Source organism: Cherax quadricarinatus, chromosome 7, assembly GCF_038502225.1.
Source record: "Cherax quadricarinatus isolate ZL_2023a chromosome 7, ASM3850222v1, whole genome shotgun sequence".
NCBI classification, from domain to species: domain Eukaryota; kingdom Metazoa; phylum Arthropoda; class Malacostraca; order Decapoda; family Parastacidae; genus Cherax; species Cherax quadricarinatus.
Window position 1 is genome coordinate 62,815,457 of NC_091298.1, and position 23,405 is coordinate 62,838,861.

At 38.7% G+C, this 23,405-nt stretch overlaps 2 protein-coding genes across 9 annotated transcripts in view; both read right to left on the reverse strand.

Moving 5' to 3' along the window:
- LOC128686925 (hornerin) overlaps nucleotides 1-2,206 on the reverse strand; it is a 121,795-nt gene extending 119,589 nt beyond the window's left edge. For 7 of the 8 annotated variants that reach the window (XM_070082598.1, XM_053774207.2, XM_053774210.2 and 4 more), the window contains exon 1: nucleotides 2,014-2,206. In XM_070082598.1, coding sequence (XP_069938699.1) covers nucleotides 2,014-2,070 — 57 coding nt within the window. In that variant the 5' untranslated portion in view covers nucleotides 2,071-2,206. Of the gene's footprint in view, nucleotides 1-1,821; nucleotides 1,972-2,013 lie in introns of those variants that run through there. The other variant, XM_053774204.2, reaches the window with a different exon arrangement.
- Nucleotides 2,207-4,695: 2,489 nt separating this feature from the next.
- Nucleotides 4,696-23,405, reverse strand: part of LOC128686926 (ceramide-1-phosphate transfer protein) — a 73,119-nt gene continuing 54,409 nt past the window's right edge. The window contains exons 6-8 of the mRNA XM_053774211.2: nucleotides 19,829-20,004; nucleotides 18,357-18,377; nucleotides 4,696-9,080 (exon numbers count right to left, since the gene is read on the reverse strand). Of these exons, the coding sequence (XP_053630186.1) occupies nucleotides 8,949-9,080; nucleotides 18,357-18,377; nucleotides 19,829-20,004 (329 nt within the window). The 3' untranslated portion in view covers nucleotides 4,696-8,948. The remainder of the gene's footprint in view (nucleotides 9,081-18,356; nucleotides 18,378-19,828; nucleotides 20,005-23,405) is intronic.

Here is a 23,405-nt window from a genome sequence, read left to right on the forward strand (position 1 = left end):
GGAGTGGGAAGCAATCAAGAGTTGATCCAAGGAAGAGCAGAAGCTCTTAATTCCTTGAAGCAAGAATCCTTCACCAGAAACAAGGTACCTTAGGATCTTATCAGTACTCTGAACCATTTATCTACATGATATAATAGTAACAATAAGAAGCCAAAGTGTTTGGCTTTCATGGGTTATCCTGGGTTACTAATACTCCAAGCTGATAATATGAAGACTTCTTTCTTTTGTGCCTTTTTTTTTTTTTTTTTTGAGTACTTGTCGTCTCAAGACTACTTTTTATTAAGTACTGGTCTCTTCTTAAGACTACTTTCATTAAGTACTCGTCTCTTTTTGAGACTTTTATTAAGTACTCGTCTCTTAAGATTTACTTTTATTAAGTACTCGTCTCTTAAGACTACTAAGTACTCGTCTCTTAAGACTACTAAGTACTCGTCTCTTAAGACTACTAAGTACTCGTCTCTTAAGACTACTAAGTACTCGTCTCTTAAGACTACTAAGTACTCGTCTCTTAAGACTACTAAGTACTCGTCTCTTAAGACTACTAAGTACTCGTCTCTTAAGACTACTAAGTACTCGTCTCTTAAGACTACTTTATTAAGTACTCGTCTCTTAAGACTACTTTATTAAGTACTCGTCTCTTAAGACTACTTTATTAAGTACTCGTCTCTTAAGACTACTTTATTAAGTACTCGTCTCTTAAGACTACTTTATTAAGTACTCGTCTCTTAAGACTACTTTATTAAGTACTCGTCTCTTAAGACTACTTTATTAAGTACTCGTCTCTTAAGACTACTTTATTAAGTACTCGTCTCTTAAGACTACTTTATTAAGTACTCGTCTCTTAAGACTACTTTATTAAGTACTCGTCTCTTAAGACTACTTTATTAAGTACTCGTCTCTTAAGACTACTTTATTAAGTACTCGTCTCTTAAGACTACTTTATTAAGTACTCGTCTCTTAAGACTACTTTATTAAGTACTCGTCTCTTAAGACTACTTTATTAAGTACTCGTCTCTTAAGACTACTTTATTAAGTACTCATCTCTTAAGACTACTTTATTAAGTACTCGTCTCTTAAGACTACTTTATTAAGTACTCGTCTCTTAAGACTACTTTATTAAGTACTCGTCTCTTAAGACTACTTTATTAAGTACTCGTCTCTTAAGACTTCTTTATTAAGTACTCGTCTCTTAAGACTACTAAGTACTCTTCTCTTAAGACTACTTTATTAAGTACTCATCTCTTAAGACTACTTTATTAAGTACTCGTCTCTTAAGACTATTAAGTACTCGTCTCTTAAGACTACTTTATTAAGTACTCGTCTCTTAAGACTACTTTATTAAGTACTCGTCTCTTAAGACTACTTTATTAAGTACTCGTCTCTTAAGACTACTTTATTAAGTACTCGTCTCTTAAGACTTCTTTATTAAGTACTCGTCTCTTAAGACTACTTTATTAAGTACTCGTCTCTTAAGACTACTTTATTAAGTACTCGTCTCTTAAGACTACTTTATTAAGTACTCTTCTCTTAAGACTACTTTATTAAGTACTCGTCTCTTAAGACTACTTTATTAAGTACTCGTCTCTTAAGACTACTAAGTACTCGTCTCTTAAGACTTCTTTATTAAGTACTCGTCTCTTCTTAACACTCACCAGAAATTTGACACACAAAAAGAACATTTATGAACTCTGAACTTTAATTATAAAATCACACAATGTAGTAACTGAACAAAACTGGCTTAAGAAAACACCTAACACAGGAAATGTAAAACAAATTAAACGGAGTCTCAAAAAAAAAAAGTCTTGAAACAAAAGTGCTCACATTATGACACAAATGCGTCACGCTGGAGCTATATAACCACCCATAAAACATTATTTGTGGACATCACCAACACCGCGGCTGCGAAGGAGGTTAGAAAAGCAGCTGGGTAACCCGGGGTACAGGAAACTGAGGAGTAAACAAGAATGGTGGGTTGAGGGAGGATGGTTCATGGCGGTGGTCGCCCTCACCCACCTGGCTGGTTGGTGCCCCTGGCACCGTCCCTGACGCCCACGCCTGGTTCGACCACATCTCTAACTCTGGCCGCTTCACGCGCCTCTTCTCCCTCTTCACACTACACGCACGCTCCTTCAAACTTCTCCTACGCTCAAATATGCTTGAGGAACCCAACCATGATGGCCGTCCGCAGCATAAAGTGAAGTTGGATCTATGAAACAAAGAAGCATCAGTGAGGGTGTTGGAACACACTCACAACAGCAAGATAATAAGATCCGACACTATGTGCTGACTCACTCAATCGCCTTTATCACATTTAAAGTCTCCCCCACTACACGAGGGTCATTAACACTACACATCATATCTATTCCAACTGGCAGGAATACTTTAATCCCCCCCAAATATAAATTAAAATACACTATGAGCGTGGGAGGAGGGAGATAGAGAGGTGTGGGTGTACAGGGAGGATCACTACGCACCTTCTCACTTATACTAGATGAGGACGCTCCTCTGGCCTCATCGACCGTGGCACACACTAAGTAGAACCATATAATGTACTAAAAATAAATTTAGTCACAACTGCAGACAGATTACAGTTGGGACTAGTACTCGAAGCACCTAAATCATCTTGAGAAGAATAAATATGTTTTAGACTTTTACAGAGCTATTTGTAAACGCATATAGCATAACTTGATGAGATATGATCAGGGCATACAAAATACTCGAAGGCATATCTTTAGGTGTGTAATGCCCACAGGTTAATGAATAAGCCATATGCAACACCTGGATATCTTACTGAAAGACGTTTCGCCCACCAGATGCTTTATCAATCTAATACAGACATGAAAACCATACCTTTTATAGTCAGACCTTCCATCTTTGACTTCTTGTCAACAATAGATTTATTACACCAACGTTGATTATACTTCCTTTAGTACTCCTCACTGCCCTTACTAACTCTACCTCTGTTATACTTTTCATCCTTGCTGGTCTCTGATCAAGCATGTTACACCTTTAGCACGTCCTACCCTGCACCATTGTATGACCCTCACCAGCATCAAGGAACCTTCCTTGAGGGGCTCACCAGCATCAAGGAACCTCCCTTTGGGGGTCACCAGCATCAAGGATTATTATTATAATCAAAAAGAAGCGCTAAGCCACAAGGGCTATACAGCGCTGCACCAGCATCAAGGAACCTCCCTTGAGGGGCTCACCAACATCAAGGAACCTCCCTTGAGGGGAATAATAATATCCAGTATATCAATCTACTAAACTGATAAAGTCCTGGGGTGTTGGTAAAAATAGTCTTTACCGGAGAAGGAACCCAAATATATTATTACACTCATGGGCAGGAGGCCCTAGACCTGTAGGAAGTCACACACTACCTGAGGGAATGACAGGCAATCAGGTTGAAGCCAAGGAATGGGAGGTCAGGTCTCTTTCCTTGGATCAAGAGCCCTTTGCCAGATTCAGGGAGCCTCCCCTGACTGGAAAAAAATGAATAAAAACTATGATTGAATAGACATCCACAACACCTGATTATTTTTATTGGTGAAACATCTTAGCAATGAAGATACAAGTTGGGTCATTATAATCTGTTTCTACACAGACTGGACATTATTCCAGTTATGTGCAATATACTGCCATGTGGCCATATTGCTAGCTTTTGTGGCATTTTGTAGTGTTGCACTGAGTTCCCTCAGTGACCAGCCTTGACCTGCTATGTATACTGAGGAGGAAAGATCATAGGAATCAACCAGTTTAGCTGTGTTGGTTGGGTACCCTCTCTGTCTGCAAACAGAGCAGACATTTCTTTTTAATCATAAGTAAATATAAAAATATTAATATAAAAAAAATTGTATGTACGCTGAACCACGCTCACCTCTGCTGCAACTCTTACTTTGCCTGGTGCACAATACCAGGATGACACTCCATTATTATTATTATTATTATTATAATCAAGGGGGAAGCGCTAAACCCAGAGGATTATACAGCGCCTGGGGGGGGATGTGGAAGGCATTCAGGCTTAATTCGGGAAACTGGAGCACAGATCCAATTCCCTAAATCAAGAGCCCCTCACCAACATCAAGGAACCTTCCTTGAGGGGGGATGACACTCCAGAACTGGCTGAGCAAGGCACTCCATAATTGACTGAGCATGGTAGTGGGAAAACTAGGAAAGTTGTCAGGAGTCATACAACTTCAGCTGCCACTCCCAGATCCACAGCCAACCTCCAATAGTTCTTCCATCATTAGAGGTCCCAATAGATGGCCACTTGATGTCTGACTAATGGGTCACCTGACATGGCCTAACATGATACAATTTCCACTGGGTGGAATGACCTTACCACCATAGCATTTCCAACAAAGCTATGCTAGAGCAAGGCCTTTACCTTCTGTTTAGGAGACAGATTTTACAAGAGGTAAAATGTTCCCCCTGTTGAGATCAAAACAAGGAAGGGTTGGAGAGGCATTTAGACTCGATCTGGAGAAGGGAAGAAGATGCCCAATTCCTCTGATCAGAAAACTTTTTTCCACAGCTATCAAAACTTTGGAGTCCAGTCCCTGGACCAATTATGTACCTCTGTAATCTTTTGACTACCGCCCACAGGATGGGTATGGGGTGCATAATAAACATATTAAACTAAATACATGAAATGGAAGGGGAGGGGAGGAGAGAGGTTGTCACAAAGTGCCTGAGTAATGGATTTACATGTTTTATTATCAATGTCAGTCCTTGTACAATGTCAGTCCTTACTATTACCCAAGCAATACATAAGATAATCACTGGACAATGAAATGGGTAAAATAAATTATAACAAAATGAGCAAGTAGTTTAATTCAATAAGACTTTCATCATGAACATCAGTAAATGCAATTTCACATCGGGTTTGCACGATACATCCTATCAAGCAGAGAAATGTACATAAAAATTTTTATTTGTATTGTTACAGTATATTGTCATAGCAGTTCCTACATTCCTACAAAATTATTTTTTTATCTGGATAGCCACTTAATCATTATTTGCTTATATGAAATGTTTTCCAAACAAAGTGGACTATAGTTTATCCCCACTGCTTTCTGTTAAATGATAAAATAAGCTGCATTTGAAATTTGAGGAGTGAAGTAAAGTATAATTAAGTGATAATATGACAACACTTGATTGAACACTATTACTGTACTCAAAATAACACAAAAGTTTACTTTAAAAATACTTAAAACTCTTTTCAGCTGTATATAAGGAATACTGATTATATAAATTACTGAATTATGGAAGACTTAAGTATTTTCACTTATATTTAAAAAAGCTTCAGTAAACTTTCATCATATTCACTAAAAAAAGGCTAAACCCCAATCTCATTTATCAATTTAATCACTCCTGTTCTATTTAATATCATTGGTGGCAAAAAACCCAGTTTCATAATAATTGTTAACGATTATGTATTTTGTCCCATATTACAATGTAGCAAAGTAAATATACTTCAATTTCTCTCCCTATCCAGATAAGCATAAAAGGCGGTGGTTTTATCACTGCAAAAATAATATATGCAGTTTAAGGTTCTTACAAAAAAGACCCTATTATTATTATTATTATTATTATATTATGGGGAAGCACTAAACCTGCAGCGGTCATACAGCACCTGGGAAAATGGGAGGTACAGTGGAACCTCAAAAATCGAACTGCTCCCAACTCAACCAATTATGCAAGTGTATTTTTGTAAGTGCTTTTATAAGTGTATTTTGGAGGGTCTTAAATGGTCTAATCTAATTTACATTATTCCTGATGGGAATAAATTCGTTCGGTAGTGGCACTCGAACAGCCTTCTGGACCGAAGAAAGTTCGATATTTGAGGTTCCACTGTAATTACTTTGAAATAAAGAAGGATGGGGAAGAGGGGTTGTAGTTCCAATTTACTGGATGAAGAGCCCTCCAGTATCCAACTACTCCTTCGCCTTTAAGGGTTTCAAATTATAACAAGATTTAGAATAGAGAAAAAATAATTCTGCTTCACAGTGTGTGATCAACTCTGATGCATGAGGATACTTCCCCAACATCTGTATTTGTCCAAAATTAGCTCACTAAGAATGCATGTGCCAGTTGTCCTTCAGTCGCTAACTGAAAGAAATTTTTTTTTATATATATTAGAATTATGAATACACAGACCATTACAATGCCTCACATTCCATTATATTAATTACATATATTGTATTGCTTTTTAATATCTTCATATTTTAAAATACTACATACTAAATGGCTCATTGCACTGCATTCCTTATAATTTATTAGCGTTAAAATTTATTGTAACGCATGTTTAGTTACATCCAATCAAGACTTGGAAAATTGTAATAACACAACTGCAAACAAACCACAGTATGGATGGGGTTTGAACCCATGGCGAGGGAGTCATAAAACTCCAAGCCAGTTTTTTTTTTTTTTTTTTACATCTAGTTACTCTGACAGTAGTACATATTACACTTCCCACATCCATCCGGTGGGTAGTAGTCAATTACATCTACAAGCACAATTAACATTATCACCACCATGCTTCACGATTATTTCAACATGAAGATCTCTTATGTAAACACTTCAGATACTGTATTTCTCTCCAGATGGAGTGACTCATAAATTTAATGAGATTCTGTACAGACTGTTGTACTGACACACACAGTATTCTATCAATGTATCTGTTAACAATTTTTGTGACTTAAGTGTTTTCAATGTTCAATCTTCATGCTAAAATTACATATCACTGACATAAAAATTGCAACACCTGAAATACTGAATCAAGCTGTAAAATATTTTACAACTCTGAACCACATCGATATCACGACAAGTTTCAGGTTAGGTCTTTTTCCTGATTAATAACTTAATAAAAACTAGAGTAAAATAAGTCAATTACTAGTTTTATAGTCGACATTTTAAGTTCAAAAGACTATTTGTAAAAATGAACTCATGTGTATATGTACTAACTAGCCAGAGTGTGAGAGTGAATGTGAGTTAGTTACCATTTTGTCCTAGGCACATGTCGATTAGACACTAGGCCTGCTGTATATGCAAGTGTGTGTGTGTGTGTGTGTGTGTGTGTGTGTGTGTGTGTGTGTGTGTGTGTGTGTGTGTGTGTGTGTGTGTGTGTGTGTCGTGTGTGTGTGTGTGTGTGTGTGTGTGTGTGTGTGTGTGTGTGTGTGTGTGTGTGTGTGTGTGTGTGTGTGTGTGTGTGTGTGTGTGTGTGTGTGTGTGTGTGTCGTGTGTGTGTCGTGTGTGTGTCGTGTGTGTGTCGTGTGTGTGTCGTGTGTGTGTCGTGTGTGTGTGTGTGTGTCGTGTGTGTGTGTGTGTGTCGTGTGTGTGTGTCGTGTGTGTACACTAAATAAGCTGTGTTTGTAAAGATCAAGTTTTAACTCCTGGTCCCTGCCTCTAAAGCTTCATTGACAGGTATTAGTTGTTTATCATCTCTTCATCCAAATCATGCCGCCTCCTCCTCTTAAAACTGTTAACAGCACAATATTCAGTTTGCCTCGCCCACCTCCACATTTAGTTCAATCCACTTCACTGCTACCCTGACACTTAGAAAGTGCTCCCTAACATTCTGTGACTCAACTGTGATTTAGCTTCCATGTCAACTTGCTCTTGGTCCATACATTTCAGTCTTTATCGGCTCCATCAGCTCCCCCAAGTAGTAACTGAATGTAGTAACTCATGTCTCCCCTTATGTATGTACATACATGCAGAACATTTAAATCCTCAACAATGTTTGAAGCTGCCAAAAATTAGCACTTGAATAATAAAAATTAGTATGAAGAGTTAAATGTAATCTACATCAGCTCACTTTCTTAGTACAGTAGTAGTCCCACCAGTAGTCACATTACTGGTAAATCACTTTATTTGAGTATCTTACTGATTTATTGCAGGCACTAACAATGTTTTTTCCTATGAAACAGAGTACTAACAAAATATGGTGCTACAAGTAATATCCCAAACACTAGTGTTTGCATTCTCTCACTGTATATAAAAATAAATTTGATTAAGCAAGAAAATAATTAATAATTTTGATTATCTATTCCAATGAGTGCGACCTCCACAATTCAGTGTTTGACAGGAATGCCCTTGCAAATTTAGCAGCAACTATGACACCCTGCCTTGAGACACATGACCATTTGCAACTTGAAAGTGGGAGACGCTCACTAAAGGCACCTCAGATCAATCACAAGCATTAGTAGTCCAAGACTGTCTACTGTTACTAGCAGGTGTAGGCCTGCCAAACCAGTCCTGCTATGCACCCCCTGCTGGACATATTGTATGGTTAAAAGGATGGGCACATTTAAGTATACATTCATGCAGAATATATAGAACTATCCACAACTAACTCACAAATTGGAGATAAATCTTCAGATGAGGTTTTGATATTTTCTGGACCTAAACATCTAAATGTTTACCTCTAGTTTGTGTTAGATGTAAATTGTTTTAGCCTCTGTATTGTGATGTTTCTTCTTCTATATAAAACTATTCAAGAAAATAATTCTATGCTTTACATAATTCTATAGCTACATGCTTACTGGAATTCTCTGATATGAAGAATTACAGTCTTGATTTAGTCACCTCTGTACTGTATCACAACAGTATTTCATTAAAACATGAAAAACCTTACCTCCACACACATACACACTGCATAGATCACATCTATTCACATCTCTGCTCTTACAATAGTAGTTTTGAATCCACATGGAATGTGTGCATTATACCCTGCCATCACAATAATGAAGGATTATACAGTATTACAGGATTTCTTCCCTTACACTACACAAATATAATTACCTCTTATTGTTTGAAATGTTACATTCCAGTCCCAAGTTAGTTATCTAGTGAAGAGGATTTTACTTCTATGCGCTTTATTACTTGAGATTTTCAGTATCAAATAAACACTTCAACACAATTTCAATTCTTGAATTTGTGTCACTTCAAGGCAAATCGAGAAGACCGTAATCTTCGTAAAGTTTCTGGGTCAAGTTGTACACGGAGTTCATTGCTTCAATCACCTTGGGCATGAGGGCTTCATTATGCGCACGAATTGAGGTGTTGCCGCCAGTAATCTTTGAAAGAAAATTGCGTGTTATTCACACAAGATATAAAAAACGAAATGCATTTACTGTCAGAATATACTTGCCTGTCCAATGTTTGAATGGACAGACACGGCTAACACAACTCCCTCTGCTGATAACAACATACATAAAAAATAATAAACTACATAAACTAACACCCTCCATGCTAACCCATGCTAATGGTTTGTTAGGTTAGAGGAATAAAATTAGTCTAGCTTGTTGTCCTGACCTGGCTACAACATATCAAAGCAAAATATTGTATCCCCCATCTAAAACCTTCCTCTTAGATTAATTTAAGTTTAAAGGTTCTCATTTATTAAAACAATATATACAATTTAGACATTAATTCTAAAATAAACATATTTGCAGGTACAGATAATTGCCTCTATCCAACCTATGTTGGCAGTCTGTATTGCAAGAAGCATCTACACATCCATTTATATTTTTAATTCTCTTCCCTACCAAATTACAAAATACTGTACTTTATAACATTTTGTTTGATGCACAGTAATTCTTTCTTTATCTTAATTTTAAGGTACTATAATTCTCCCCATTAACTCCTGGCATTATTTACATAAGCGGATTGTAATTTAATTTAAGCACAGGTGGGCCCTGCTTTACAGTACTTCGCTTTACAGCATTTCGCTAAAACAGCTATTTCAGTTATACCCATTCTTTATTTATTCAAACTTTCTACAATAAGTATATTCACCACTCACTATAAGCTAAGGATAAAAATATTTAAAGGTAAGTAATGTGTACTGAATGTATTTTTAGGTCTAGCTCTATTGCTCACTTAATACAGTGGACCCCCGGTTTACGATCAGCTCCCAATGCGACCAATTATGTAAGTGTATCTATGTAAGTGCGTTTGTACGTGTATGTTTGGGGGTCTGAAATGGACTAATCTACTTCACAATATTCCTTATGGGAACAAATTCGGTCAGTACTGGCACCTGAACATACTTCTGGAGTGAAATAATATCGTAAACCGAAGGTCCACTGTATATGATAGTGTAAATATGATCTAAGTCTTAAATATGCATTTGAAAATGTAAAAAAGCTGTTTCACTTTACAGTGATTTTTCACTTTACAGCAGCAGCCTGGAACCTAATCTGCTATATAAGTGGGGTCTGCCTGTATTATATTTAAGCCAAAGAACTTAAAAAATCTTTGTTACTACCATACACCCTTTAATTGCATCACTCGTCAGCCTGTTATAATTTTTGGAACCCACTAAGATAGGGTGACCCCCAAAAAAAGAAACACTCACCATCATTCACTATTTCTGTCTTACCAGAGAGGGAGACAGTAGCATTTAGCATTTTACTGTTTCACCACTGAAATTTTTTTCAAATAGACAGTACATCTGTCATGGCCTTTTTATCAATTCACAACTCTCTGTTCTCAGACTTTTTGTTGATGGTGCTAAATACAGTGGAACCTCTACTTGCGAGTGTCCACGTGCGAGTTTTTCCAAATACGAGCAGTTGATGGTTCGATTTTTTGCTTCCATACGTGAGCAAAATTTCCACAAGCGAGCAGACCTCAAGGCAGGTTCCTTGACACTGGTGAGGGACTCTTGCTCTTGATCTCAGGAACTGTATCTCATTTGTTTGTTGGACTATCTTATTGAAACTTGGGCAATGTATGATGGAAAGATGCTTCTTAACGTACACTAAAAATGAAAGAAATCTAAGAATAAATAATGGAGTTCACTTCTCATCAATTAGCCACCCCTTTGTGGTAATTTTGAATGGTTTTTATGGTTGTTTTCTCGTTTTTTTGGTCTCATTTGATAGAATGGAGATACATTACAGAAATAGATATGATTTTAATTGTTTTCATGAAGAAAAGTACCTTGAAATAGAGATCAACCTAGGAGAAATGGTCCATTGCTTGGAAGTTTCAGAGTAAACAAATGATGTCACTGTCCATTCCAATATGCAGTAGTGAATGGGCTGACAATATTTATACAATTATTGCAATAAGGAATAACAGTAAATCTTATATTTTTTGTGAATAAAAATTACAAATTATTTATATAATAATAATAATAATAATACGTATAATAATAATAGTATAATAATATAATACAATAATAATCATAATAATAACATAACATGTATAATAATAATACATTTTTTTTTTCCAACAAGTCGGCCGTCTCCCACCGAGGCTGGGTGACCCAAAAAAGAAAGAAAATCCCCGAAAAGAAAATACTTTCACCATCATTCAACACTTTCACCACACTCACACATTATCACTGCTTTTGCAGAGGTGCTCAGAATACAACAGTTTAGAAGCATATACGTATAAAGATACACAACATATCCCTCCAAACTGCCAATATCCCAAACCCCTCCTTTAAAGTGCAGGCATTGTACTTCCCATTTCCAGGACTCAAGTCCGACTATATGAAAATAACCGGTTTCCCTGAATCCCTTCACTAAATATTACCCTGCTCACACTCCAACAGATCGTCAGGTCCCAAGTATCATTCGTCTCCATTCACTCCTATCTAACACGCTCATGCACGCTTGCTGGAAGTCCAAGCCGCTTGCCCACAAAACCTCCTTTACCCCCTCTTTCCAACCCTTTCGAGGACAACCCCTACCCCTATAGATTTATATGCTTTCCATGTCATTCTACTTTGATCCATTCTCTCTAAATGACCAAACCACCTCAACAACCCCTCTTCTGCCCTCTGACTAATGCTTTTATTAACTCCACACCTTCTCCTAATTTCCACACTCCGAATTTTCTGCATAATATTTACACCACACATTGCCCTTAGACAGGACATCTCCACTGCCTCCAACCGTCTCCTCGCTGCTGCATTTACCACCCAAGCTTCACATCCATATAAGAGTGTTGGTACTACTATACTTTCATACATTCCCTTCTTTGCCTCCATAGATAACGTTTTTTGACTCCACATATACCTCAACGCACCACTCACCTTTTTTCCCTCATCAATTCTATGATTAACCTCATCCTTCATAAATCCATCCGCCGACACGTCAACTCCCAAGTATCTGAAAACATTCACTTCTTCCATACTCCTCCTCCCCAATTTGATATCCAATTTTTCTTTATCTAAATCATTTGATACCCTCATCACCTTACTCTTTTCTATGTTCAATTTTAACTTTCTACCTTTACACACATTCTCAAACTCATCCACTAACCTTTGCAATTTTTCTTTAGAATCTCCCATAAGCACAGTATCATCAGCAAAAAGTAACTGTGTCAATTCCCATTTTGAATTTGATTCCCCATAATTTAATCCCACCCCTCTCCCGAACACCCTAGCATTTACTTCTTTTACAACCCCATCTATAAATATATTAAACAACCATGGTGACATTACACATCCCTGTCTAAGACCTACTTTTACCGGGAAGTATTCTCCCTCTTTTCTACACACCCTAACCTGAGCCTCACTATCCTCATAAAAGCTCTTTACAGCATTTAGTAACTTACCACCTATTCCATATACTTGCAACATCTGCCACATTGCTCCTCTATCCACTCTATCATATGCCTTTTCTAAATCCATAAATGCAATAAAAACTTCCCTACCTTTATCTAAATACTATTCACATATATGCTTCAATGTAAACACTTGATCTACACATCCCCTACCCACTCTGAAACCTCCTTGTTCGTCCGCAATTCTACATTCTGTCTTACCTCTAATTCTTTCAATTATAACCCTACCGTATACTTTTCCTGGTATACTCAGTAAACTTATTCCTCTATAATTTTTACAATCTCTTTTGTCCCCTTTCCCTTTATATAAAGGGACTATACATGCTCTCCGCCAATCCCTAGGTACCTTCCCCTCTTTCATACATTTATTAAACAAAAGTACCAACAACTCCAACACTATATCCCCCCCTGCTTTTAACATTTCTGTCATGATCCCATCAGTTCCAGCTGCTTTACCCCCTTTCATTCTATGTAATGCCTCACGTACCTCCACCACACTTACATTCTGCTCTTCTTCACTCCTAAAAGATGGTATGCCTCCCTGGCCAGTGCATGAAATTACCACCTCCCTTTCTTCCTCAACATTTAAAAGTTCCTCAAAATATTCTCGCCATCTACCTAATACCTCCCTCTCCCCATCTACTAACTCCCCTACTCTGTTTTTAACTGACAAATCCATACTTTCCCTAGGCTTTCTTAACTTGTTTAACTCACTCCAAAATTTTTTCTTATTTTCATTAAAATTTCTTGACAGTGCCTCTCCCACTCTTTCATCTGCTCTCCTTTTGCACTCTCTCACCACTCTCTTCACCTTTCTTTTACTCTCCATATACTCTGCTCTTCTTATAACACTTCTGCTTTGTAAAAACCTCTCGTAAGCTACCTTTTTCTCTTTTATCACACCCTTTACTTCATCATTCCACCAATCACTCCTCTTTCCTCCTGCCCCCACCCTCCTATAACCACAAACTTCTGCCCCACATTCTAATACTGCATTTTTAAAACTATTCCAACCCTCTTCAACCCCCCCACTACTCATCTTTGCACTAGCCCACCTTTCTGCCAATAGTCGCTTATATCTCGCCCTAACTTCCTCCTCCCTTAGTTTATACACTTTCACCTCCCTCTTACTTGTTGTTGCCACCTTCCTCTTTTCCCATCTACCTCTTACTCTAACTGTAGCTACAACTAAATAATGATCCGATATATCAGTTGCCCCTCTATAAACATGTACATCCTGGAGCCTACCCATCAACCTTTTATCCACCAATACATAATCTAACAAACTACTTTCATTACGTGCTACATCATACCTTGTATATTTATTTATCCTCTTTTTCATAAAATATGTATTACTTATTACCAAATTTCTTTCTACACATAGCTCAATTAAAGGCTCCCCATTTACATTTACCCCTGGCACCCCAAAATTACCTACTACTCCCTCCATAACATTTTTACCCACTTTAGCATTGAAATCCCCAACCACCATTACTCTCACACTTGATTCAAAACTCCCCACGCATTCACTCAACATTTCCCAGAATCTCTCTCTCCTCTACACTTCTCTCTTCTCCAGGTGCATACACGCTTACTATAACCCACTTTTCACATCCAATCTTTATTTTACTCCACATAATCCTTGAATTTATACATTTGTAGTCCCTCTTTTCCTGCCATAGCTTATCCTTCAACATTATTGCTACTCCTCCTTTAGCTCTAACTCTATTTGAAACCCCTGACCTAATCCCATTTATTCCTCTCCATTGAAACTCTCCCACCCCCTTCAGCTTTGTTTCACTTAAAGCCAGGACATCCAGTTTCTTCTCATTCATAACATCCACAATCATCTCTTTCTTATCATTTGCACAACATCCACGCACATTCAGACTTCCCACTTTGACAATTTTCTTCTTCTTATTCTTTTTAGTAATCTTTACAGGAAAAGGGGTTACTAGCCCATTGTTCCCGGCATTTTAGTTGACTTTTACAACACGCATGGCTTACGGAGGAAAGATTCTTATTCCACTTCCCCATGGATATAAAAGGAAAAGTAATAAGACCAAGAACTATTAAGATAAAATCAAAGAAAACTCAGATGAGTGTGTATAAATAAACGTGTCCATGTATGTGTAGTGTGACCTAAGTGTAAGTAGAAGTAGCAAGACGTACCTGTAATCTTGCATATTTATGAGACAGACAAAAGACACCAGCAATCCTACCATCATGTAAAACAATTACAGGCATACGTTTTACACTCACTTGGCAGGACGGTAGTACCTCCCTGGGTGGTTGCTGTCTACCAACCTATATATAACATATATATATAGTAGATGGGGAGATGGAGGTATTGGGTAGATGGCGAGAATATTTTGAGGAACTTTTAAATGTTAAGGAAGAAACAGAGGCAGTAATTTCATGCACTGGTCAGGGAGGTATACCATCTTTTAGGAGTGAAGAAGAGCAGAATGTAAGTGTGGGGGAGGTACGTGAGGCATTACGTAAAATGAAAGGGGGTAAAGCAGCTGGAACTGATGGGATTATGACAGAAATGTTAAAAGCAGGGGGGGATATAGTGTTGGAGTGGTTGGTACTTTTGTTTAATAAATGTATGAAAGAGGGGAAGGTACCTAGGGATTGGCAGAGAGCATGTATAGTCCCTTTATATAAAGGGAAAGGGGACAAAAGAGACTGTAAAAATTATAGAGGAATAAGCTTACTGAGTATACCAGGAAAAGTGTACGGTAGGGTTATAATTGAAAGAATTAGAGGTAAGACAGAATGTAGGATTGCGGATGAGCAAGGAGGTTTTAGAGTGGGTAGGGGATGTGTGGATCAGGTGTTTACATTGAAGCATATATGTGAACAGTATTTAGATAAAGATAGGGAAGTTTTTATTGCATTTATGGATTTAGAAAAGGCATATGATAGAGTGGATAGAGGAGCAATGTGGCAGATGTTGCAAGTATATGGAATAGGTGGTAAGTTATTAAATGCTGTAAAGAGTTTTTATGAGGATAGTGAGGCTCAGGTTAGGGTGTGTAGAAGAGAGGGAGAATACTTCCCGGTAAAAGTAGGTCTTAGACAGGGATGTGTAATGTCACCATGGTTGTTTAATATATTTATAGATGGGGTTGTTAAGGAAGTAAATGCTAGGGTGTTTGGGAGAGGGGTGGGATTAAATTATGGGGAATCAAATTCAAAATGGGAATTGACACAGTTACTTTTTGCTGATGATACTGTGCTTATGGGAGATTCTAAAGAAAAATTGCAAAGGTTAGTGGATGAGTTTGGGAATGTGTGTAAAGGTAGGAAGTTGAAAGTGAACATAGAAAAGAGTAAGGTGATGAGGGTGTCAAATGATTTAGATAAAGAAAAATTGGATATCAAATTGGGGAGGAGGAGTATGGAAGAAGTGAATGTTTTCAGATACTTGGGAGTTGACGTGTCGGCGGATGGATTTATGAAGGATGAGGTTAATCATAGAATTGATGAGGGAAAAAAGGTGAGTGGTGCGTTGAGGTATATGTGGAGTCAAAAAACGTTATCTATGGAGGCAAAGAAGGGAATGTATGAAAGTATAGTAGTACCAACACTCTTATATGGGTGTGAAGCTTGGGTGGTAAATGCAGCAGCGAGGAGACGGTTAGAGGCAGTGGAGATGTCCTGTTTAAGGGCAATGTGTGGTGTAAATATTATGCAGAAAATTCGGAGTGTGGAAATTAGGAGAAGGTGTGGAGTTAATAAAAGTATTAGTCAGAGGGCAGAAGAGGGGTTGTTGAGGTGGTTTGGTCATTTAGAGAGAATGGATCAAAGTAGAATGACATGGAAAGCATATAAATCTATAGGGGAAGGAAGGCGGGGTAGGGGTCGTCCTCGAAAGGGTTGGAGAGAGGGGGTAAAGGAGGTTTTGTGGGTAAGGGGCTTGGACTTTCAGCAAGCGTGCGTGAGCGTGTTAGATAGGAGTGAATGGAGACGAATGGTACTTGGGACCTGACGATCTGTTGGAGTGTGAGCAGGGTAATATTTAGTGAAGGGATTCAGGGAAACCGGTTATTTTCAAATAGTCGGACTTGAGTCCTGGAAATGGGAAGTACAATGCCTGCACTTTAAAGGAGGGGTTTGGGATATTGGCAGTTTGGAGGGATATGTTGTGTATCTTTATATGTGTATGCTTCTAGACTGTTGTATTCTGAGCACCTCTGCAAAAACAGTGATAATGTGCGAGTGTGGTGAAAGTGTTAAATGATGATGAAAGTATTTTCTTTTTGGGGATTTTCTTTCTTTTTTGGGTCACCCTGCCTCGGTGGGAGACGGCCGACTTGTTGAAAAAAAAAAAAAAAAAAAACATATATAATAATAATGTACTACGTATAATAATTATAATAATAAGACGGCTTCAAAAGGCCATCACTAGATGGCAGTGTTTACCACAACAAAGAGGGAGCGGTTGTGGCTGCCTCCACCTGTTACATAATGACATATTTTATTCATTCTAGAGTATATATCATGTTTCTATGTTATTTTTATTGTTTGTTACGTCATATTAGATGAACTGTGATATATAAATGAGCCGTATAGATGATAGTAGCGAGATTATTCATGAAGTATTTTGCCAAGTCTCCAGACAAACTCGTCCACCGCCTACACTGCCCATACCACTAAATGAATGACATATTTTATTCATTCTAGAGTATATATCATGTTTCTACGTTATTGATATTGTTTGTTATGTCATATTAGATGAACTGTGATATATAAATAAGCCATATAGATGATATTAGCGAAATTATTCACGAAGTATTTTGCCAGGTCTCCAAACTCTCGTCCATCGCCGACACTGCCCTTACCACTACATAAATGACACACTTTATTAATTTTAGAGTATATATCAGGTTTCTATGTTATTTACATTGTTTATTATGTCATATTAGATGAAGTGAGATAGATAAATAAGCCGTAGAGTTGATATTAACGATTAATTGCATTTCAGTTAATTTAAATGAAGAAAACTGACTCTGCAAACAAGCAAATCTAGTTGCGAGCAAGGTCATTGAACGGATTAAACTCGCAAGTAGAGGTTCCACTGTAATATTTTTTTCTATTCTTTCCGCTCCTTTTATGACATGTCATTATCTTGTCTCGTCTCTGCCTACTATGAGCCAGTGAAAATATTACTGAAAATATTACTAGTGTTGTCACCTTTCCATTCTTCATGTTTCAACTCGTGTGTACCTGCCTCTCCATACATTAATAGAAAATGCTGAACCCATATTCAGTTAAAATAAGCCGAGTTTATTTACTAAAGGAGCAGAAAAGTGAAAATAACTAGATATGGAATATATATAATACACAGTCTAGTCCTGCAATTATCACTTAAATTTCCTTCACTGTCTACATTTCAAAGCACAGCAAACTCAACACTGCAAAATTAAAAAAAAAATCCTATCTACTCATGCTTACTGCTCGCAGTGCAGATAAAAGCTCATGTGTTCATATCTTTAAAAATACTTTGTGCTTCTGTGCAAAAAATATTACTAATACTGTTAATGCTTAACTGTGAAGACCAAACAATAAGCAATAAAATTAGCTAAGCAATTCTTGAAAGTTAAAGGCTTAAAATATTTTGTTAACTTGTTATGCCAAACCTTCAGTCTTCGTATCAAGGTTCACACATACTGGAATAATCTCACAAAATCAAAACAATAAAACACTAGATAAAATTATTTCTTCCGAGCAGTTTATGCCTGTAAAGTACCCAAAACACTTACCGGCTTACTTCCAAGTTCGACCTGTTGATAAAATAAGGAAAAATTCAAATAGCAGAAATTAATATTCAAGAATGATTGTCCATATCTCTGTAAAAGATGACATACCCATGAAACAGCCAGAGAAAAATATTGGTTGAAGCCTTCCATGCTGCCACTTCCATTTTATACTGACATCAAGATTAAAATGTTGTTCATCTCCAAAGTACAAATGGGAACCCCTTACCCAGCCGTCAACTTTTTCTTTGGCTACACTTACTCTATTTTAAAATATTCATGGGGAAGTGCTAAACCAAAAGAGGCCATATAGTACCTAAGGTATAGGAAGCAATCAGGTTTGATCTGAGGGAGGGGAGGGTAGTCTTAATTTCTTTGACCAAGATTTCTTCACTAACAAAGACTTGGTCATCTGCTCATGCTACTCCGTCCCCACTGTGTCATTTTAGCAAGTACTATTTTTCCCTTATTTAGTCTACCGTTTAATTTCTGAGCATTTGTTGTATTCAGTTTTTTTTTCTACTTACTCATTTGTATATACAGTACTTGTTAAAGAGACCCCTCTTAATTTTTGCAAATTTTTGTTTCATATCACAACAAAGGGTGATTGCCTTAATAACAGCAAAGTAAGCTAGCACAATTTGTCAAGTCTCAGTTCTCTTCAAAGGTTTAAAACACTCGAAAGCATCTAATGTCAAGTAAATTTTACACATGGCTACCTATTTAAAAGTACCTTACAATTACTGATATGGCATATATTATTCACATGGCAATACCATTTAGGTTTACCTGGAGTTTACCTGAAGAGGGTTTCAGGGGTCAACACCCCCACGGCCCGGTCTGGGACCAGGTCTCATGGTGGATCAGGGTCTGATCAACCAGGCTGTTACTACTGGTCGCCAACAAGCTTTGCAAACCATTCAAAGAAGTGCCTCCTGGTAGGTCTTGAACGAGTCTATCAGTCCTGAAATTACTATATCGTCCTTCCTAACAAATGCTACTTTCAATTTGAGGCCCACATGCTCCATTGAATTGTTACATTTGTGACAAACACTGACAAACATTTCTGGCCTAATCCATCAACCAACCACAGTTTCAAAGATCCTAGTAAAAGTCTTACATTAACTGTTTTCCTGATGTTATCCTTCATCCTACAGCTAATAAACAAAACAAGCTCTCATTGGCAATGAATTAAATATTACTAGTAGTCATTTCAAGTTTACACAGTAAGATAAAGCTATAGTTAAATAAACACTTCACAGAAACATGACACAGATAGAAAGAAATGTGCACATTTCAGCCTTAGTCAGATCTTCTGAAGAGGGTCTCTGGATGAGGTTGAAATATACACATCTCTTTTACCTGTTTCAATTTTCTGTCAAAGTAATTTCTTACTTTACTAAAATCCTGAGACAACACTCACTGGATTACAACAGATACAAGCAGACAGTTGTGTTGATGCAATGAACAGAACTTACCCGTTCAACTATAGTTTGCTTATTTGGCATCATAAGGAGGAGGGCACTTGCAGTTTTTGCCAGTACCCAGTTATGGTATTTAGCCAGGGTGCGTCCATACAGCTCAGAGGCTGAGCTACCCAGTCCACTGTCATCTGAGGCTTTGTGAATTTCAGAAAAAAAACCTCCAATGAATTCTGCAATAAAAAGTCAATATTTAACATACATCATTCTTTTAAGAATAAAAGTCATAATACTGTGGCTTTACTAATTTCAAAAATAAATACTAAAATTTTTCTGTTTAGGTCACCCTGCCTTTGTGGGACGTGACCAGTTTGCTCAAATAAAAGAAAATACTGGATGCAACAATTCACAATTAACCCAGAAATTGGAGATATAATAATGCCTTCAAATGTAGCTGCACCATACAGATTAAGCCAATGTAATGAAACAATTATAAATGTGCATTATTATTATTATTATTATAATCATATAATAAAATTATATGATTAGGTGATGAAAGATTGGATATCAGATTGGAGGGAGAGAGTATGGAGGAGGTGAATGTATTCAGATATTTGGGAGTGGACGTGTCAGCGGATGGGTCTATGAAAGATGAGGTGAATCATAGAATTGATGAGGGGAAAAGGGTGAGTGGTGCACTTAGGAGTCTGTAGAGACAAAGAACTTTGTCCTTGGAGGCAAAGAGGGGAATGTATGAGAGTATAGTTTTACCAACGCTCTTATATGGGTGTGAAGCATGGGTGATGAATGTTGCAGCGAGGAGAAGGCTGGAGGCAGTGGAGATGTCATGTCTGAGGGCAATGTGTGGTGTGAATATAATGCAGAGAATTCGTAGTTTGGAAGTTAGGAGGAGGTGCGGGATTACCAAAACTGTTGTCCAGAGGGCTGAGGAAGGGTTGTTGAGGTGGTTCGGACATGTAGAGAGAATGGAGCGAAACAGTGTGACTTCAAGAGTGTATCAGTCTGTAGTGGAAGGAAGGCAGGGTAGGGGTCGGCCTAGGAAAGGTTGGAGGGAGGGGGTAAAGGAGGTTTTGTGTGCGAAGGGCTTGGACTTCCAGCAGGCATGCGTGAGCGTGTTTGATAGGAGTGAATGGAGACAAATGGTTTTTAATACTTGACGTGCTGTTGGAGTGTAAGCAAAGCAACATTTATGAAGGGGTTCAGGGAAACCGGCAGGCCGGACTCGAGTCCTGGAGATGGGAAGTACAGTGCCTGCACTCTGAAGGAGGGGTGTTAAGGTTGGAGTTTAAAAATTGTAGTGTAAAGTACCCTTCTGGCAAGACAGTGATGGAGTGAATGATGGTGAAAGTTTTTCTTTTTCGGGCCACCCTGCCTTGGTGGGAATCGGCCAGTGTGATAATAAAAAAAATAAATAAGCAATAAACCTATAAGGGCCATATAGTGCTGCTTATATTTAAGGGTAATAATATTTAAAACATATTCCTTCAGGTAAGCCAGATTATTATTATACTACTTACTGGGGAGAACCAAGCCTGTAGGTATTATACACTGCCTAGGATATAACGGTGGTGGTGGGTGGGTGGGGAGGGGAGGGAAATCAGGTTTGATCCAAGGAAGAGGATGAAAGCTCCAATTCCTCTAATTAAGAGCCCCTCACTGACATCAACACACTCTTCACTCTCCCTACGTTGTACGTGTCACCACACATACAACACAGGTAGACATCACCACCACAAAACTATGTGGCATCACAACACTTTTTCCAGCCATCACAACCAGCCTGACTGGTCAGAAACCAGGCCACAATCAGAAAACAGAGTATGAAATTTATACTACTCTTGCACTAAAAATCACCCACCCACACAGGTTTAGTGTTTCATGAAAGACAGTACAGTTCTAGAATTATATTACCAGTATACTATGTACAGTTATGGAATTATAATAGAGGTCGAATATGGGTCGAACAGGGTGTTCAGGAGAGGGGTGGGATTAAATTATGGGGAATTAAATACAAAATGGGAATTGACACAGTTGCTTTTTGCTGATGATACTGTGCTTATGGGAGATTCTAAAGAAAAATTGCAAAGGTTAGTGGATGAGTTTGGGAGTGTGTGTAAAGGTAGAAAGTTGAAAGTGAACATAGAAAAGAGTAAGGTGATGAGAGTATCAAATGATTTAGATAAAGAAAAACTGGATATCAAATTGGGGAGGAGGAGTATGTAAGAAGTGAATGTTTTCAGATACAGTGGACCCCCCGCATACCGTTGGCATCACATAACGTTAAATCCGCATACCGATACATTTTATCGCTAAGATTTTGCCTCGCATACCGCTAAAAAACCCGCTCAATGCCATTCGTCCGAGACGCGTCTAATGTGCGGCCTGAGCCAGCCTCACATGTTCCGCCGGTGGCATTGTTTACAAGCCAGCCTCCGCGGTAACATCCAAGCATACAATCGGAACATTTCATATTATTACAGCGTTTTTGGTGATTTTATCTGCAAAATAAGTGACCATGGGCCCCAAGAAAGCTTCTAGTGCCAACCCTGTGGTAAAAAGGGTGAGAAATATTATCGAAATACTGTGGTACCATGGTCAACTGCTGATGCTGCTGCTGCTGCTGCTGCTGCTGCTGTAGCACTGTCAGCTGCTGCTGCTGCTGCTGCTGTAGCACCGTCAGCTGCTGCTGTTGCTGTAGTACCATCTGCTGCTGCTGTAGCACCGTCAGCTGCTGCTGCTGTACCACCGTCAGCTGCTGCTGCTGCTGTAGTACTGCCTGCTGCTGCTGTAGCACCGTCTGCTGCTGCTGTAGCACCGTCAGCTGCTGCTGCTGCTGCTGCTGCTGTACCACCATCAGCTGCTGCTGCTGCTGTACCACCGTCAGCTGCTGCTGCTGCTGTACCACCGTCAGCTGCTGCTGCTGCTGTACCACCGTCAGCTGCTGCTGCTGCTGTACCACCGTCAGCTGCTGCTGCTGCTGTACCACCGTCAGCTGCTGCTGTAGCACCGTCTGCTGCTGCTGTAGCACTGTCAGCTGCTGCTGTAGCACTGTCAGCTGCTGCTGCTGCTGCTGTAGCACTGTCAGCTGCTGCTGCTGCTGTAGCACTGTCAGCTGCTGCTGCTGTAGCACTGTCAGCTGCTGCTGCTGCAGCACTGTCAGCTGCTGCTGCTGCTGTAGCACTGTCAGCTGCTGCTGCTGCAGCACTGTCAGCTGCTGCTGCTGCTGTAGCACTGTCAGCTGCTGCTGCTGCTGTTGCTGCTGTAGCACCGTTGTTGGTGTGGCTTATTGAGAATACCAAGAAACAATTAACCCCAGAGGGTTAGCCACCCAGGATAACCCAAAAAAGTCAGTGTCATCGAAGACTGTCTAACTTATTTCCATTGGGGTCCTTAATCTTGTCCCCTAGGATGCAACCCACACCAGTCGACTAACACCCAGGTGAACAGGGAAAAATGCCTGGAACTAGTGCTCATATTGGTGAATTTAAAGCCAGCAAAGGTTGGTTTGAGAGATTTAAGAATCGTAGTGGCATACATAGTGTGATAAGGCCTATTCTGGAAGAAAATGCCAAACAGGACCTACAGTACTCAGGAGGAAAAGGCACTCCCAGGA